Here is a 17,521-nt window from a genome sequence, read left to right as displayed (position 1 = left end):
TAGGATCAGTAGAAAATTGTCGAAATATTTCTCTAATTAATTATGTTGTATTATTTTAATAAAGACGGTAAAATATTATTTAAATATCGATTCTCGGCAGCAAGAAAATCAAAGATACGAAGTAAACTTTCTCTGATTGGCCACAATTGTTTTTCATTATTCTCCACAGTGTTGCCAGATTTGGCTACTTTGCGCCAAATTGGGCTACTTATTTTTCAGTTTGGCGTTAAAAAAAGCATTTGGCGCACTGGCTACTTTTTGGGCTACAGACATTTGACTTGGCTATATTTTGGGCTGGTTACACAAATTATTTTATCATTTGTTTTGCGCTTAGAAAGGTTATACCTGTGTGCTGTCTACTCGTTTTGTTTTTATACATAGTATGATTTATTACTATGTATAATAACTTACTTTTTCAAGGTGAGAGTATAGATACTTTTGCAGCTATTAAAGAATTACAGTCACTGTTTATGTCATTTGCTAAAAGAATTATAAAACCTTCAGTCGTAAATAACCATTTTGTAGAACAGTTCTTGTGCACAGATTTGATGAATTTAAAGTCAGTGTACTTGCTCATACCTGACTGTTAACAGCGTGGAATTAGAGAAGATGATACGCTGTGTCCAAAACATTCCAGGAATTACTCCAGACACAACGGGAGAACATTTTTGGAAAACAGTTATTGAATATAAGGATACTGCAGGTAACAATCCTGCAACACGACTTGCTGAAGCAGCATTGAATATACTTACACTACCGATATCAAATGCTTCAGTAGAAAGAGCTTTTTCTGCTGTTAACCATTTAAAAAGTGACACACGGAACAGAATGGGGTTGCAACTTTTACGTGCACTCCTTCACATTCGATTTTATTTATTTTCCAGAGACATACGTGTGAGTGAATACAAATTACCTGATAAATTACTAAAAAGTATTAATAGTTCTATGTATGATTAAGGTATATTATAAATTATAATAATAAATATGCAGGCTATAAAAATATAACCTGTATATTTATTCTATTATAATTTATAGTTTGAGAGTTCTCTGTAGTTGGATATTGTACTGTACATGTAAATTTTGCAATAATAGATAATTGAAATAAAAGCTGATAAATATGTGTTGCATTTATTCCATTAGTTCTTAAGCCTGAATAATTACTTAATAAGTATAGACTACTTACAAACCGATGTTAGTACTTTAAATTTTAAAGACTGCGCTTATTGAATCTAGTACTTTATACGTGTTGACTGTGGCATTTGGCTCGAGAGCAGGGTTGTTCCAAGCCTTTCTAAAAAAGGTACAGTACTAAAAAGAGTACTAGATAACAAAAAATGGTACTAAGTTTCCTTTAAAAAATCGACCAGTAATGTGCTATAGTATTTTTTTAAATTTATATTAATATCGATAATACGACATACGTATGTGCAAAATCAATGCATTAAGTCAAAATGATCTATTAACTAATGCAAGCATTACTTTAATCTTAAACTGCTGAATGTATGTATATATTATATATTATTTAAATATATACGTATAAATAATATATACATTTATAACTTATCAAATTTCTATTTATTAAAATATATATAGTGTTGCATGTAACACACAAAATTCATATACAGTAGAGCGTCGTTAATCGGAACGTCGGTAATCGAAATGGCCGGAAATCGGAACGATTTTCAGTCGGACTGTGTCGTGCTGAATCGAACGTTTTTGATACTAGATTTACTTCTAAAGTATAATTTTCATGTTTTTTTTTATATTCTTCGATATATTTATTTTGTTTGTACAAAATAAAGAAATCATTTTTAATGATACAATAGCCTCGATTATTATTATAAAAATTTTCGTTAGGCTTAAAATCGACGAAAATTCAACACGAAGCGACACGCAACGGAGAAAAATTTGAACATCGGACATGTTAATATATTATTTCGTACAAAGTCGGAAATCGGAACAAATGACTAATTGGAACAACCCCAGTCCCCAATTGACTCCAATTTTCGACGCTCTACTGTATTACAAGAATCTACAAGAATTATTCCTCAATAACAATCAAATGAACAAAATTTTGAAACAAAAGTAATGAACATGAAGTACTAAAATTTAAAATTATCACATTGAAAAATCACTGGTAAGATCATCATCATCATCAGAATCTTTTTCATTAGAATGTTTTTGTATGGTTGAAGCGGATCATTGTTTCCAAGTTAAACATTTATCGTTGTTGCTTTTAAGTAGCTCCTTTGTTAATAACTGCTTCAAGGAATCGATTTAGTAGTTTTCATTAAATTTAATTGCAAAAAAATACGTTCAACTACTGCACTTGAATGAGGAAGCAATAAAAAACTCAATTTACTGCCAAAGTAAAATAATAAAAAAAAAGAATAAAAGTGAATGTTTTGAAAGGAAAGGTATTAGGATTTCATGAATGGTACTAGGAAAATGGTGTTGGGTATCTTGGTACTGGGATAAGTAATAAGGTACTAGATTAGTACAAAAATACTAGGTAAAACAACACCTAGTACAAAAGTAGCCAACTGCTTGAGTAGTTGGCGACTTTTGGGCTACTTTTTAAAATTTTTTGGCTACAACGGCAAAAAACATCTGGCAACGCTGGTTTGGAGGAATTTCTTCGTTCGAAGGAGTTGTGGTTTGTAGGACGATATCTCCATCTTGGATTTTTGGATATAAACTGTTCCGGTGTGCAAGAATCGTAGGTAAGTTGATAGAGTTGTTGCGCGTTCGCGTCTATAAATTAATTCGGGTTGTTAGTACTTAAATCGGATGGTCGGTCGTAAAGTTGCGTGGGTCAGCCATCTTCGGGTAAGGTGACTAAGACACTGTTCTTAGATTTAAAATAAATGGTAATATTAAGTTATTTGGAGTAAAGAATCCTTGAATTCCGGATAGAGGTATGTAAGGTTACATAAATTGTTATCTTTACTTTCTCTCTCTCGTTAAATTAATATTTAATATATATCTAGGTTAATATAATATAAAAATCTCGTCAAAGAGGGTTATTCTACAGTTCTAGGATAATAACTAAATATTTGAATCCTTCGCTAAAAAATCCATGAATATAGCTAAGAATCTACAAATATAGCTAAAATTCAAAATGTTAGTAGGTTAAAAAGAAAAATGGCGGCGTAGAGATGATCCTGTTAATAGGTTTAAACAATAGATTTTTGTTTTTGTGGAGTCGGGTCGCCTCGGGGCTTTTCTTCTTGGGAAGTGCCCGGTTGTGTGCTAGGTGAAGGCGGTCTCCTCGTGTTCCTCTTCCGGTGGAGGTCGGTGACTAGTCGAGCGGGGAAAACAAATTACGGATTTATACAATTTAGATTAATTCTATTTTGCTTCAGATAATTTAAATCTTCAAATAAAATATTACTTTTATCTCTTCTTTAGTATAAACACTCATAGATTAAATACAATTTCTTAAAAAGTTTGTATTAATGTTTTTGTTTATTTTTCAGATAAGTTTCGCAATGAGTCATAAATGTGAATTTTGTTTTAAAACTTTAAAATCTATTATCGATCGCCACAACAGAACTCGTACCAGAGAGAAGCCGTTCAAATGTGATATATGTAAAAAATGTTTTTCCAGGAAATTTCTCATGACCACTCATCGCAGAATTCATACGGGAGAAAGACGTTACCAGTGCAAGATATGCGGCAAACGTTTTTTTCATAAATCCCATTTGGCCGATCTTAGCAGAAAGCGTACAAATGAAAGGCCGTTCGAGCGCAACACGAGTCACAAAACGTTTACGTATTGCTCAAGTTACTGTAAACACGAGAAAATGCGTACCGTTGTAAAAGATTTCGCGTGTTGTTTATGCAGTAGTTATTTTGCTCGAGAAGATAAAATGGTTAAGCATATTCGAGTGCATATTAATTCGGGCTGTCCAAAGTGTGACTGCCAGTTTTCCTGTGAACGAAGCTTTTTAGCTCACGTTCTTCAACATTCGGAGGAAACACCACGAATGTGTGAAACTTGCCTTTATCCGTTTGCTCGAATTTCTGCTTTTAACTTGTATAAGAGTATTCTGTTGTCGCCGGAAAATGCATCTTACTGCACCAAGTGTGGATCAAAAGTATAAATTGAAAGAAATCTAGAAAATTAACTTTGAGTTTTGTGCCATGTTTCGCTATTCGCTATGCGCATTAAATATCACTTACGAACAAGCTATCCCCAGTACGAAGAAGTTTAACTTTGATGTCTCAGCTTTCTGCTGAAAGAGTAAATGCAAATTTTCTTTTTATTTGAATGTAATCAAATGACCATTGTATTTCAACAGTAAGGTTTTTATGTTTTGTATCGAAGATGAGATTTTTATATAATGATTTATGAATGTATTTGAAAACTGAAATTTAGAGGAACGACTAATATTTTGTGTTTTATTTACTTTTTATTTTTTAATTGTTCTCCAATCAAAAGGTGTATTGTAAACGAATGTAATGTCACTTGCGTGTATTGTGAAATACTCGACAATGATTGTAACATTTTATAGTTTACTAAAAATATTTTATTATTTACGTATAATAAAATAAATATAAAATTAATTTTTCAAGCGTATTATTAAAAAGGAATATTTATAACTGCGCAAAAATATTAATATGCAAAATTATATCTTTTTGGTTGAATGATTAAATACTGTATAATCAGATTGGAATTTTTATAGTAAAACCATGCGATTATTCGCCTGTCACTTGGATATCTGTGCTGTCTAAATCAACTGAAAACAGACCCTGATTTAACTACATAATTTTTTGGTATTAAAAGAATTTCATAAATGATGAAGATGTAAAAAAAGAACATAAGAACACACAGAGAACTACAGTTAGTGTGATTGTTGGAGTTTGGTGTATTTGAGAAACGATCTTGAAAATAGGAATTAAACTTTGTTGTTATATATACATATTGAAACACTCGCTTCAAGTTTTATAGATTTTATTAGTTTAAAAATACGACTGACAAATTACAAAAAGTTTTGTAGATTACCGTGGGAAAAAGATACGTAAAATGTGCATTTCTACAGTTAGCTTTCGTTTTTGTATCTTTTTAAGATGCATAATATTTAAACCAGAAGTAGTTCACAAAATTATCGTAGCTGCCTTCATCTTTCATATTTCCTGTTAAAGTACCTCGACTCGATATGTACAATTTGATGGTAGAATTAACACCGTAAGATTTTAATGCATTAAAGGTAGGCAGTTATTTATTAGAAACACAGAATTTTTGAAAATTTAAAAATATCACATTGAAAAATCACTGGTAAGATCATCATCATCATCAGAATCTTTTTCATTAGAATGTTTTTGTATGGTTGAAGCGGATCATTGTTTCCAAGTTAAACATTTATCGTTGTTGCTTTTAAGTAGCTCCTTTGTTAATAACTGCTTCAAGGAATCGATTTAGTAGTTTTCATTAAATTTAATTGCAAAAAAATACGTTCAACTACTGCACTTGAATGAGGAAGCAATAAAAAACTCAATTTACTGCCAAAGTAAAATAATAAAAAAAAAGAATAAAAGTGAATGTTTTGAAAGGAAAGGTATTAGGATTTCATGAATGGTACTAGGAAAATGGTGTTGGGTATCTTGGTACTGGGATAAGTAATAAGGTACTAGATTAGTACAAAAATACTAGGTAAAACAACACCTAGTACAAAAGTAGCCAACTGCTTGAGTAGTTGGCGACTTTTGGGCTACTTTTTAAAATTTTTTGGCTACAACGGCAAAAAACATCTGGCAACGCTGATTCTCCATAATTTCAACGTTGGATAATTAATATTTGCATAATAAGTTTTATTCTCTGTATAACGTCAAACACAATAGTGAAACAATCATTTATATTTTGGCTGATTTGTATTGTTTATAGAAATAACAGCAGTATTAATACTGTGGATAAGTGAAATGTGTTTTTATTGTGAAATTTTAGAAAGACTTTTCTCGTTTTTTCAGTAATTCCAATTAAAGCCAAGATATTTTGGAAACTTCATCGAAATTATTATTATTGAAGTAAGTATTTAGATATTTTCAAATCGATATTTCGTTTTAGAAGTGACTGAAACATCTGTAGTGTACTTATTTACAATTAGAATTGTTACGAATATACAGTGGATGTTAGATATATTGTTCGTTTTAAATAGTTATTTAGTATAAAGTAGAACAATTCTGGTTTTAATTAAATTGTGAGTGATAATTAATTAATAATCTATTATAAATACTAGCAAAGATTACAGTTAATTTTGGCTAGAATGCCTTTTTGTCATACACTTTGAGTTGCAACCAATTGGGTTAACGTTACCTATAGTTCCAAAATGGCGGCTCGTCTCTGATTCCAGCAAATAAAAGAAAGGAAACAGTGGAGACACCACCATATAAAGCGATAGTTAGGTTATATACTGTACAATATGGATGATGAAATCCTTTGCAACAACGTTTCATAATCTAACTTATTGTATCCATTAACACTAGATTTAACAGAAGATATACTGTATGCATTTTTAGTGTCGTGCAATACCTTGTATGATCGTAGTGTTAAATTTGTTTCCCAAAGTGTCGTAGGCATACTGCCAGGGGTACGCAAAAATTCTTCATGTGGTACTGTACGTGGCAATTTTTTGCTACATAACACCTGACACACACAATCAGTATTAAGAAAAAATACCGAAGTAATGAATTATTTTAAACATAATTTATTGGGAAATGTATACGTATTTAAGTATTTAATTCGCAAATGAAATTGATACTAACACTTATTAAATGTCTATCTTAGGTTTTAGAATGGCATCATCATTATGGTATAATCAAGTAATCTTAAGAAGTGAAATTGGAATGGAAGTACCCGTTTCAAGAGATCAGGCATTCGAAGCCAGTCCTGTGATTAGAGAAATGTTAGAAAACTCTGTGATGTTTCCATACTGTATGGTAACGCTGAGTGAAAACTCAGAAAATATTATCCAAATAAAAAAGTAAGTTAATAGTGATAAGTCGCAATCGTAGTGTTAAAGATGGAGGGGGTGAAGAGTTAGAGATGGTCATGTATCATATGTCGAGAGGGGTTGCACTTAATGATGTTATTCGTTATTCCGTGGACCCTCAAAATTAAGCTTTTTTTCCGTTTTATAATAATTAATGATATTTAAAAAATTTATAACAAAATCTGGTAACAGATAGCACCACCTACAATTTTATTTATTATACTGTAATTAATAATATAAAATTGTTTTTTAAATAAAATCTCACAATAACCGGGAAAGTTACGCAACTCGTTGTTGGATTTTTTTGTTTTCAAGTTGATGAGACACGTATTTTTATCACATGGCTGAAAATCTGGGGGGATGTTGACAAATTACGGTGGTTTTGGAATGAAATAAAAGCGATAGAAAAGTAGGCAAGATGGATAATTTTTTGCATTAAAAAAAATTAATATCCATTATTAGTTCCAAATACAGAATACATTGCTTTAATGATTATTTAATATCTATCTTTTTCGGACAACAAAAGAAGAATAGAGAGAAATGGGCACGGCAGGTGTGCATTAAACAAAATTGTTTTTAAGATATGTCGAAAATAAACTTTGAACCTTTAATGCCAGTCACGCGTAGACATTCCCGGTTTTAAACCTTTACAAGAATCTTTTAGCGTAAAATTATACGATGCCCTTTTGGTTTTATTGTACTCTGACTGTACCATAACGAACCACACACAAAGCATTAGACGGAACTATGATACTCAAATTCCATAAATGTGGACATTCCTTGTTTTCTTCTTGTTAAATTAAATTTGAATAATAATTAATGATTAAAATTTTCTATATTCCGTGTTATAGGCATAATTAATTATTGCAATAAGCTGCCATTTTTATAAATAGAAAAGACTGTTTTATTGTTTAATTTTCTAGTGTAATAATTTAAATTATTTTCTAAACATTTTAAACATATTCTTTATTTTTTCAGATTTATGACCACAAAAAATCCGCATAATAACATCTATTGAAAATGCTTTCGAATTATACAAGTTAAGTAAAAAATATTCCATGAAAGCATTGCGGACATTTTGTACTACGTACTTAAAAAACAATATAACTGCTTCCACGGCATGCACCATTTACGATTTCGCTCGCGAAGAGAAAGATCGATACCTTCAATATTACTGTTGGATCGCATTCGACGATTACTGCGATCAAATTCTGGAATCCCCAGATTTCTCTCGATGCCAGAGGACTACTGTTAAAAGATTCGTTAAGTCGTCCAATATATAGAACGTTAAAAGAAATAACACTATTTCGAGCTCTATACAAATGGGCAGCGGTAAAGCTGGATTCGATAGAATTCAGAAATTCGGATGAGATTGGTCGCGGTCGAAAAGTTCGGCAGTATTTATCCCCCTTCATTAATAAAATTCGTTTCTTGACCATGAACCTCGATGAGTTACGAGAGGTGAGAGACTTAAATATTCTGTTTCCTGAAGAATTTCAATTTCTTTATGCATTTCAGAAAGGTGGAGATTTATCGGGTTTACCAGACACAATTTGCCCAATAACTACTGAAAGAATTAAACAAGATCATTGGAGATTGATCGATTATAAGAATCGACGTCAATTAAATCAGCGTTTTGACTATTGGTCAGTTCTAAGACAGAACTTGATTTGTCGTTTCACTCCGAGAGAAAATTGTTATTTAAAAACGTTGATTCTTCCCGTTACGTTGTATTGTTTCAGTATACCTGTGAGAACGACGATACAAGTGGGGACAAATACTATTAAGGATAATGAAATCTGCGACTGCTCGTTGGTTGGAGAAATTACATTTGAGGAACCCATTTACGTGCCTAAAAATGTAGAAGCGTGCGTAATTTGTAAATTACACGACGAACAACACAAATTGATAAAAGACAAATTTAATTTGAAATGGTATTATTATATAACGAATAATAAATATAAGGAAATAGGAAGAAATAAAAACGATAGGTTAAATTATTATATAAAAGTTAGTGTATATTTTTAATAATAATAATAATAATAATCTGAAATATTTTAAATACATTTTATTATAATTAATTTTATTTACATGTATGTCTTAAAAATTTCGACTATCAATAAAAACAAGGTAATCATTTTTTACATTTTTCTTGAATATCATTGACATAAAATTCCGATTCATTGGCAATTAATAAAGATTTTATACGTGAAACATACGAATTTTAATTGTATTGTTTTCTTCCACACCGTGGGCACTTAGAAGGCTCATCTTGGATTTTGCCAGACCCACAGTGGAGCAGCCGGTCGGTGAGGAACGAGTTGATCTTCGTGATTCAATTCCAGGTCCTACGGTATCGTGTAATGTGTATTGTAACTTTACCCTTAAATTAGATTAGATTAGTACCAGCGCTCATTTATTAGTTATTAACATTCGTTTTAACAAGGGCCACACCCTTCTTATAAAATAGCTGCCTTCCGTGCACTAACAAGATACACACCATACTTATTGGGGAGACACTTTAATAGAGCTAAAGATCTGGAGGACATAACTATAAAATATGAGTTAAAGAAGGGACCTAATACGTAATTTAGCCCGCGCCTACTCGAACCAACAAGCCATGCCAACAACTCCAACACCTAAAGAGTTTCCAACAGAGGTGAAACACGCAACCCTAACTTCAGGTGCGCGGTGATAGAATATAACCAGTATTTCCATGCATTGTAATAAGAATTCGCTGACAACACAGGACAATACTTAGATACAAGAGAGCTCCCACGACGTATAAATTATTACTCAAGGGAGGACAAGGCCGATAAACGTAGAACCACGGGATACAGGGATCCTATGACTGACGACAGATTTCAAAGGGTTTAGTCCTCCAAACGCTGAATACAAAAAAAAAGGGATTCTAATTCCCAATACAGGTTTTGACACATGAAAAATCATAAAAGGGGAATACATATTATAGTGGTGTAAACATGGCATTTGTAATTACGTAAAATCTAATGTGTCCGCTACGTCGGCACCGTGTGCCCAAATCAGGACTGCTACCGCTAAGATCGTCAAGCCCGTATGTTAATCTCACGTAATGGTCAGATTCGGTATGGAGGAGGGGGTCAAGATACACTTCTAGCATAAAGGGGGATGAAAACCCAGAACTATTCAGGTGTGAAAATGCAGAAAAAGTTGTTCTAGAGAATGGGCGAAGGTGAAGTAAAAGGAAGATAGGAAAGGGGACGAAGAGGGAAGTCTCACGAGCATCTGTGTCCGTATTTATTTATCGAAGTAAAAAAAAAAAAAAAAAAAATACAAAAGCTGCGGCTACTTTGCCATAGCATGAAAAACAGTATACACAATAATACCTGGTGGTAATGTTACTGGATTGCTATGTAAGCCAGATGTAGAACATTAGTTTACAGTTAACTCTGATCTGATGTTAAAAATAGTGTTACAGAAGATAAGTATAAATACATGATGTTAACCGCGACTTGCTGCTACCTAAGATGATGATGATTCCTGTAACGCGAACATTTACCGAGAGAAATCAGCCCGTCGTGATTCTCCTTGATGAGGTATAACAAAACCGTACAGTTTTTTTCCAATGGGAGGACGCTTGGCCTACAACATCGGCCGAGACAATACTACCCCTACCTGAGGTTTTACAAAACACGGTCTGAAGTTAAGCAACCATGGCTCGTACATAGCAAAATTTGGAAATTAATCGTTAGTCCTCCTGATAATCTTCTCCACTTCCCGTAGATAGATCGGACATCTTTTTTCCAGTGTGTTACGGTCGTGACTTTCTCGCTTGTGTCGCACGCAGTTAGCACACGTTGCTGTTTCTTCTTTCTTCTTGCAATTCTTAAACAGATGAGCTTCACCGCAGTGACTGCAGGTGTTCTTTTCCGATCGGCAATCCCTCGCAAAGTGCCGAAGGCAAGACATTTATAACACCTCTTGACTAATATGTAATCAAACACGGGGCATCTTGTCCATCCTAAATTTATTTTTCCTTCCCTTTGCATTATCTCTCTCAAGTCTACTGCGACTTCAAGAACCCACGACACACATTCCGTATTTCTCTGATTTATCGGAAAGTTTATTTTAATCCGTTCATCGAATTCTTCTCTTGTGAGCTCGCATGCAATTGGCACGTTTTGCTCAAAGATGTTTTCCAACAATGTCTCTCTGGTAATTGACTTGGGAACCGACACGATCTTTACCAACGGGAGATTCCTCTTCTTTTTAATTGTTTCGAACCCCTTTACGCTTTGTTAAAGCTTCTGAGAGAATTATCATGTCGTTCCAACAGCAAAGATCAATTGCTACTTCTCCGTTTTTTATATTCCGAACTCGTTTTACCCCTATTCCTAGAGTTTTTGGTCTCACTTTACTTGTTAGTATAGCTTTTGTTTGCTCTGAACTGCTCTTTTTATCTTTACTATATACGAGCACCGGTTTAGTGGCTATAGATCTTTTTGAGGTTGCTTGTTGCCTTGTTTTAATATGTCATTGTAGCTTGGAACAGAGTTCTCTTTCTCAACCGGGGGTTCAGTTGGTAGGGCTTTACTAAGTGCACTTATTTCCTCTTTTACATTCGAGATTGCCTCCATCGTTTTCTCATTTTGAAGAAGGGTCGCTTATTGTAAATCCTGCTTAGTTGCCAGTGCATCTAATTTTCGCTCGAGTATATTTGAAATGCCGTTATCTCTCAGCTTAGACTCGGCTAGATTTATTATTTTAGTTATCTGTTTTGTGATATACCTCATATGTTCCCTTGTACCCAATCTCCCAGTCGGGTTATCCACGAAATATTCCTTCGCTTCGTCCAAAATCTCATACGCTTCGTCTAAAAAAGCTTCGCTAATGCGTGGATTCATATCAATACAATTCACTAGTAGAGAACGTAAATAACGTAAAACACGTCGTAAAAACGACCTTGATATTATTTACAAAACTTTAAAGACGACCGCCGCAGCTGTCTACCGAACACCTGTAGTGTTGGCAACGGCCGTTATAAATAGTCGTTGAAGTTGGTGAGTTAGAAACTGTACTTAATATCGCCGTAATTTAAATAATTTTACAGATAATCCCGCCAAACTTTGTCGTAACATTACTGAAGAAGTCCTCTAACTGATAATGATGAAATTTTCTTCGGATGTAACACCGTGAGCCCGCGGTGGCCCGCCGTAACCCGACTGTAATTTTCCGAAAAGAAGTACAATATCTCCCTAACTAGTGATCCTAGGACCACGAAAATTTAGGACAGTATTCACAATATGTATGCTGTCAAGGTCCCGTCATCGATTCCGGTCGAGCGAGCTTGGTTTTCCGGAAAAACGGCTCCGAATTTCGTTGATTTCGGTCAGCGATAACTCCCGAAAAGAAATTGCTAAGTTGTCAACCTCGACGTCGTCACAATCCTCGTAAAATGCGGTTTCTGAAAATATATCACATCACATAATACAAGTAAAATCCTGGGTCAAAGTATGCGTGAAACAGGAGCCGAAACACCACACGTCCTCAATGCTCGACGACTCGACCCATTCACAAACGAACAAAGAGAAGACCCACGTGTACTAGACGCTTGTCGGATCAAGAGACAGCGCACCAAGACTAATGCACTCCCGCTTTTAACAAAATTAATAACAGTTTATTTAACGGGAGTAACTCTAATGTAAAACACTAGAAAGAAAAACGAAAACTTGGGAGCTGCTCTGTTAAGCAAACTACTCCCTTATTCCGTACTATGTTAAGTGGACTCGACTATAAAATTCGAATTCTGAAGTTCTTAGTTGAAGTAAAAATGTTAAACGAGAGAAAATAAAGAAATTCTCAGAGCGAACTCGTTTCTCCACTCTTTTGTAAGAAATCAAATAGTAATACATCACAGAATTTCTTTTTACGAGACTCGAACCCACATTGTCCGATCATACCGATTCACACTGTTAGAGCGTTACCATTGCTCCACCAATCATCACGATAGAAATCTTTTGTTTTCATATATAACTTATATGTTATTTGCCATTTGTAAAATGAAGAATCCCATATAATTAATATAAGTGCCGTGTATTGGGTTCGAGAATGAAACTGTTCTTTATCTAAGCACTTGAAATAATAAATTTCTTACGACTTACACCAATCTTAATGTATATTATTTCGTAACGGAAACATCGTCGTAACATTTCAACGTTATTTTATTTAAATATTATTATTTTGTTTAAATTAGTTCACGTTAAAAATTATTCATAATTATATTTTAATGGCATCTCGATATAATAATACTGCTGTCATTTGTCACAAGCTTTATTTTTAATATTTTTAAACGATTAAATAAGTCAAAATCATTTTAAAATTTCACTTCTAGTTGTTTTCAGTAAGTCGAAAAGTCTTTGTGTTACATCTTGTGTGCTTATTGCCAACAATAAGCACACAAGAGGTCGTAACACGAAGCTTATAAGCTGCAAACTGTTATCCTTGATTTTCGTCTATTAAACAAAGTCTATATCATTTTCTGAATATGCTGTAGATAAAATGGATAGGCCTACCAAAAAAATTGTATCCTTTTAGATCCCTCGTCTCACACCACTAAGATCTCGGGTTCGAATGGGGAGAGGTGGGCTTCTGATCTGGGGGCCTCGCTGTAGGATGTGGAGGCCACGCTTTTAATAAAGCTTTTGTATTGCCAGACATTAGTGGTAGTGTTTGGTCATTACTTGTGTGTACGATAACATGGTTACGCATTCAATAAATTAGAAAGTTTTTTCCATTATTGTAAAGAATTTCTAATAGGAGAGAGAATATTAGAGTATTTATTTTTGATATCCTCACGTGACAGAGGTGGTTTATGTTATCCTAATCGACACGTTACAACTTGTGCTGCTAAACCTACTTTGTAATGCTAAAATGTCTGCAAAATGAAAAAGAATTTTTAGTTTTTGACTAACGAGTAAGATTCTTTAATTGATGCAGATAATGTTATTTTGTGGCAATTCCTGCATCAAGCATTCTTCGAATGAATTGATAGAAAAGATATTAGCCTACAATGCATTTCAAATATTCTTCAGTTTTAGTTGCATTGAATATTTGAATATTCAATGCAACTAAAACTGTGCGCCCATCAGTAGCTGTGTGGATAACACCACTGAACACTAGGCCACGGGTTGGCGCATAATCAACGATGGATTTTTGTGAGATTTCTTCACATATGCAAAACCTAAATAGGAGCCAGTTTTCTATAGAAAGTTTTCCGAGAGGCATCCCCATTGGCAGATTGCCCAAGTGTTGTGTTTGCCCTATTCCGCGTGGTTACAGATAATATTGAAATTGAGATTGTTACACTCGCACCTAATATCTCAAACCTCATATTTAAATAAAATAAAGTATAAAAATATATTATTTATGCTTAAATTTTTGTTATAAAATGTATAATAATTTAATGAACATCTCAATATTTATTATTATGATATTAACATTAATCTTTTAAATAGGATCAGTAGAAAATTGTCGAAATATTTTTCTAGTTAATTATGTTGTATTATTTTAATAAAGATGGTAAAATATTATTTAAATATCGATTCTCGACAGCAAGAAAATCACAGTAAAACGTATCAAAAATGTTTTTTTTTTAATTAATTTTAAAAATCAAAGATACCAAGTAAACTTTCTCTGATTGGCCACAATGGTTTTTCATTATTCTCCAAAATTTCAGCCATGGTTAATTAATATTTACATAATAAGTTTTATTCTTTGTATAACGTCAAACACAATAGTGAAACAATCATTTATATTTCGGCCGATTTTTATTGTTTATAGAAATAACAAAGCAGTAATAATACTGTGGATAAGTGAAATGTGTTTTTATTGTGAAATTTTAGAAAGACTTTTCTCATTTTTTCAGTAATTCCAATTAAAGCCGAAATATTTTGGAAACTTCATCGAAATTATTATTATTGAAGTAAGTATTTAGATATTTTCAAATCGATGTTTCGTTTTAGAAATGACCGAAACATCTGTAGTGCACTTATCTGCAATTAGAATTGTGAATATACAGCGGGTAGTATTAAGTGTTAAGCAGTAAATTCACAAATAAAATAATTGAATTTGATGCTTAACACTATAAAAAATGTTAGTAAATATTTTAAACCTTACTCAAATTAAAATTTCGATCTTAGATTTAAAATGGCGCCGCTTTAATGGAACTCGTTTCGAGACATCGAGTATTCGAAGCCAGTCCTGTATTTAAAGAATTATTAAAAAACTGTATGATATTTTCATACACTATGTTAACGCTAACTGAAAATTTAGAAAAATCGATCCATATAAAAAAGTAAGTTAATAGCGGTAAGTCATAATCGTAGTGTATAAAGGCTGACATAAATAAATATAAAATAATTATTTATGGTGTGTGTGAGGGAGAACGATTTTGTTCACCCACTTCAAAGCTTCATAACTTCTGTTCCTTTTATCGAAAATTTATGAAATTTTGCAGGGAAGTTTTGGGTTAATGTTACCTATGGTTCCAAGATGGCGGCTCGTCTCTGATTCCAGCAAGGAAACAGTGGGACGCACTAAACCTAACCTAACTTATTCTAATAATTTGGTTGCTGATAATTATGGTAATTTATTAGAATAGGTTAGGTTAGGTTAGAACCTGCGTCCCACTGTTTCCTTGCCGGAATCAGAGACGAGCCGCCATCTTGGCACCAAGGATTACATTAACCAAATATTTAATTTTGTGTGAAATTTTATAACTAATTAAAACAATATTTAAACTGTTAATGGCTTTTGTAACAAAGATTACTCTTGAAACTTTTTATAATTACTACAGTAAGCTGACATTTTTAATACAGAAGACACTGATTTATCGTTTCCTTTATTTTAAAAAATAATTAGAAGAAATAATTAATGTCTTAGATAAGCTACATTGGATAATTTTATAACTCAAATTCGTTTTTTTCAGACTTATGACCACAGAGGATCCGCATATAACATCTATTGAAAATGCTTTCGAATTATACAAGTTAAGTAAAAAATGTTCCATGAAAGCATTGCGGACATTTTGTACTACATACTTAAAAAACAATATAACTGCTTCCACGGCATGCACCATTTACGATTTCGCTTGCGAAGAGAAAGATCGATACATTCAATATTACTGTTGGATCGCATTCGACGAGTACTGCGATCAAATTCTGGAATCCCCAGATTTCTCTCGATGCCAGAGGACTACTATTAAAAGATTCGTTAGTCGTCCGATATATGGAACGTTAAAAGAAATAACACTATTTCGAGCTCTATACAAATGGGCAGCGGTGAAGCTAGATTCGATAGAATTCAGAAATTCGTCCGCAATCGATCGAGGTCGAAAAATTCGGCAGTATTTATCCCCCTTCATTAATAAAATTCGTTTCTTGACCATGAACCCCGATGAATTACAAGAGGTGAAAGACTTAAATATTCTGTTTCCAGAAGAATTACGATTTATTTACGCATCTATGCACAGTGGTGTATACTTGTCGTGTTTACCAGACACAGTTTGTTCAATAACTACGAAAAGAATTAAACAAGACGATTCGAGATTGATCGATTATAAGAATCGACGTCGATTAGATTATCCGGTTTTCTATAAACTCGTTCTAAGAGAAAATTTGATTTGTCGTTTCGTTCCGAAAGAAAATTGTTATTTGTTAACGTTGATTCTTCCCGTTTCGTTAGAATCTTCCTCTTCCGGTATACCCGTGAAAACAACTATACTAGTGGGAACGAATACCGTTAAGGATAAAGAAATGTGCGATTGCTCGAAGATTGGAGAAATCGCACTCGAGGAACCGATCTATTTGCCGAAAAATGTAGAAGCGTGCGTAATCTGCGAAATAGATGAGGAACAACTTGAATCTATAATGTACAGATATCCATTGAACTGGGATTATTATCTAACAGATCTTGAATATAAGGAACTACAGTTAGTACCGAGAAGTGACGTTCGGATAAAATATTATATAAATGTTGACGTTTATTTTTAATAATAATAATAATAATTGAAATAATATTTTAAAAATTTTAAATATCAATGTAAATAGTGATTACCTTGTTTTTATGTCTTCTTGATATCATTGACGTGAAATTCCAATTCGTTGGCAATTAATAAAGTCTTATACGTGAAAGTTTCAGAGTTTTAATAGTACTTCCCCCCTTTCTCTCTTTCCTTCTGTGGAGATTAACTCTTAAGAGGACCTTTTTTTCAGCCAACAATGGGTCAGCCGGGTTTTATGGAAGTTATACTTATTCAAAAATTCGTTAAATTTAAAACAAGTGTAAAAGGAAAGACTGAATAATTATTACTTGAAAAGCACTTTTGTGCTTTGACACTAGCCGATTGTGACCAGAGTTGCTCGGACTTTTGAGAGAGTGGGAGAGGGTGGTAGAAACAATGGTCTTAGTAACTAAAATGTACATTTATTGGCTTGAGTATTAACAATAATCAAACCAATATGTTATGTCAACGCTTGCTCGAGCTTAAGAGA

The 17,521-nt window shown here is 33.2% G+C and overlaps 1 protein-coding gene across 4 annotated transcripts; it reads left to right on the top strand.

The window, feature by feature from the left end:
* Window positions 1-5,926: 5,926 nt before the first annotated feature.
* Window positions 5,927-17,149, top strand: LOC136979605 (uncharacterized). Of its 4 annotated transcripts, none has more exons than XM_067275622.1 (3): window positions 5,927-6,027; window positions 6,788-6,983; window positions 15,958-17,149. In XM_067275622.1, exons 2-3 carry the CDS (start codon window positions 6,796-6,798, stop codon window positions 17,018-17,020), a joined length of 1,251 nt encoding a protein of 416 aa, XP_067131723.1. In that variant the 5' UTR covers window positions 5,927-6,027; window positions 6,788-6,795; the 3' UTR covers window positions 17,021-17,149. The 4 variants fall into 4 exon arrangements, with proteins under 4 accessions (XP_067131723.1, XP_067131725.1, XP_067131724.1 ...); XM_067275623.1 differs by lacking the exons at window positions 5,927-6,027; window positions 6,788-6,983 and adding exons at window positions 14,775-14,952; window positions 15,170-15,324; XM_067275624.1 differs by lacking the exons at window positions 5,927-6,027; window positions 6,788-6,983 and adding an exon at window positions 7,874-7,916.
* The last annotated feature ends 372 nt before the right edge of the window (window positions 17,150-17,521 follow it).

Source organism: Centruroides vittatus, unplaced genomic scaffold (assembly GCF_030686945.1).
Source record: "Centruroides vittatus isolate TY-2023 unplaced genomic scaffold, ASM3068694v2 contig_630, whole genome shotgun sequence".
In the NCBI taxonomy this organism is placed as follows: Eukaryota; Metazoa; Arthropoda; class Arachnida; order Scorpiones; family Buthidae; genus Centruroides; species Centruroides vittatus.
This window is presented reverse-complemented; position numbering and strand designations above follow the sequence as displayed.

Bases quoted from the DNA above. Each gene is read 5' to 3' on its own strand.
- LOC136979605 (XM_067275622.1), top strand. From the start codon at position 6,796: ATGGCATCATCATTATGGTATAATCAAGTAATCTTAAGAAGTGAAATT. The intron at 6,984-15,957 runs GTAAGTTAATAG...CGTTTTTTTCAG, and splicing joins AATATTATCCAAATAAAAAA to ACTTATGACCACAGAGGATC.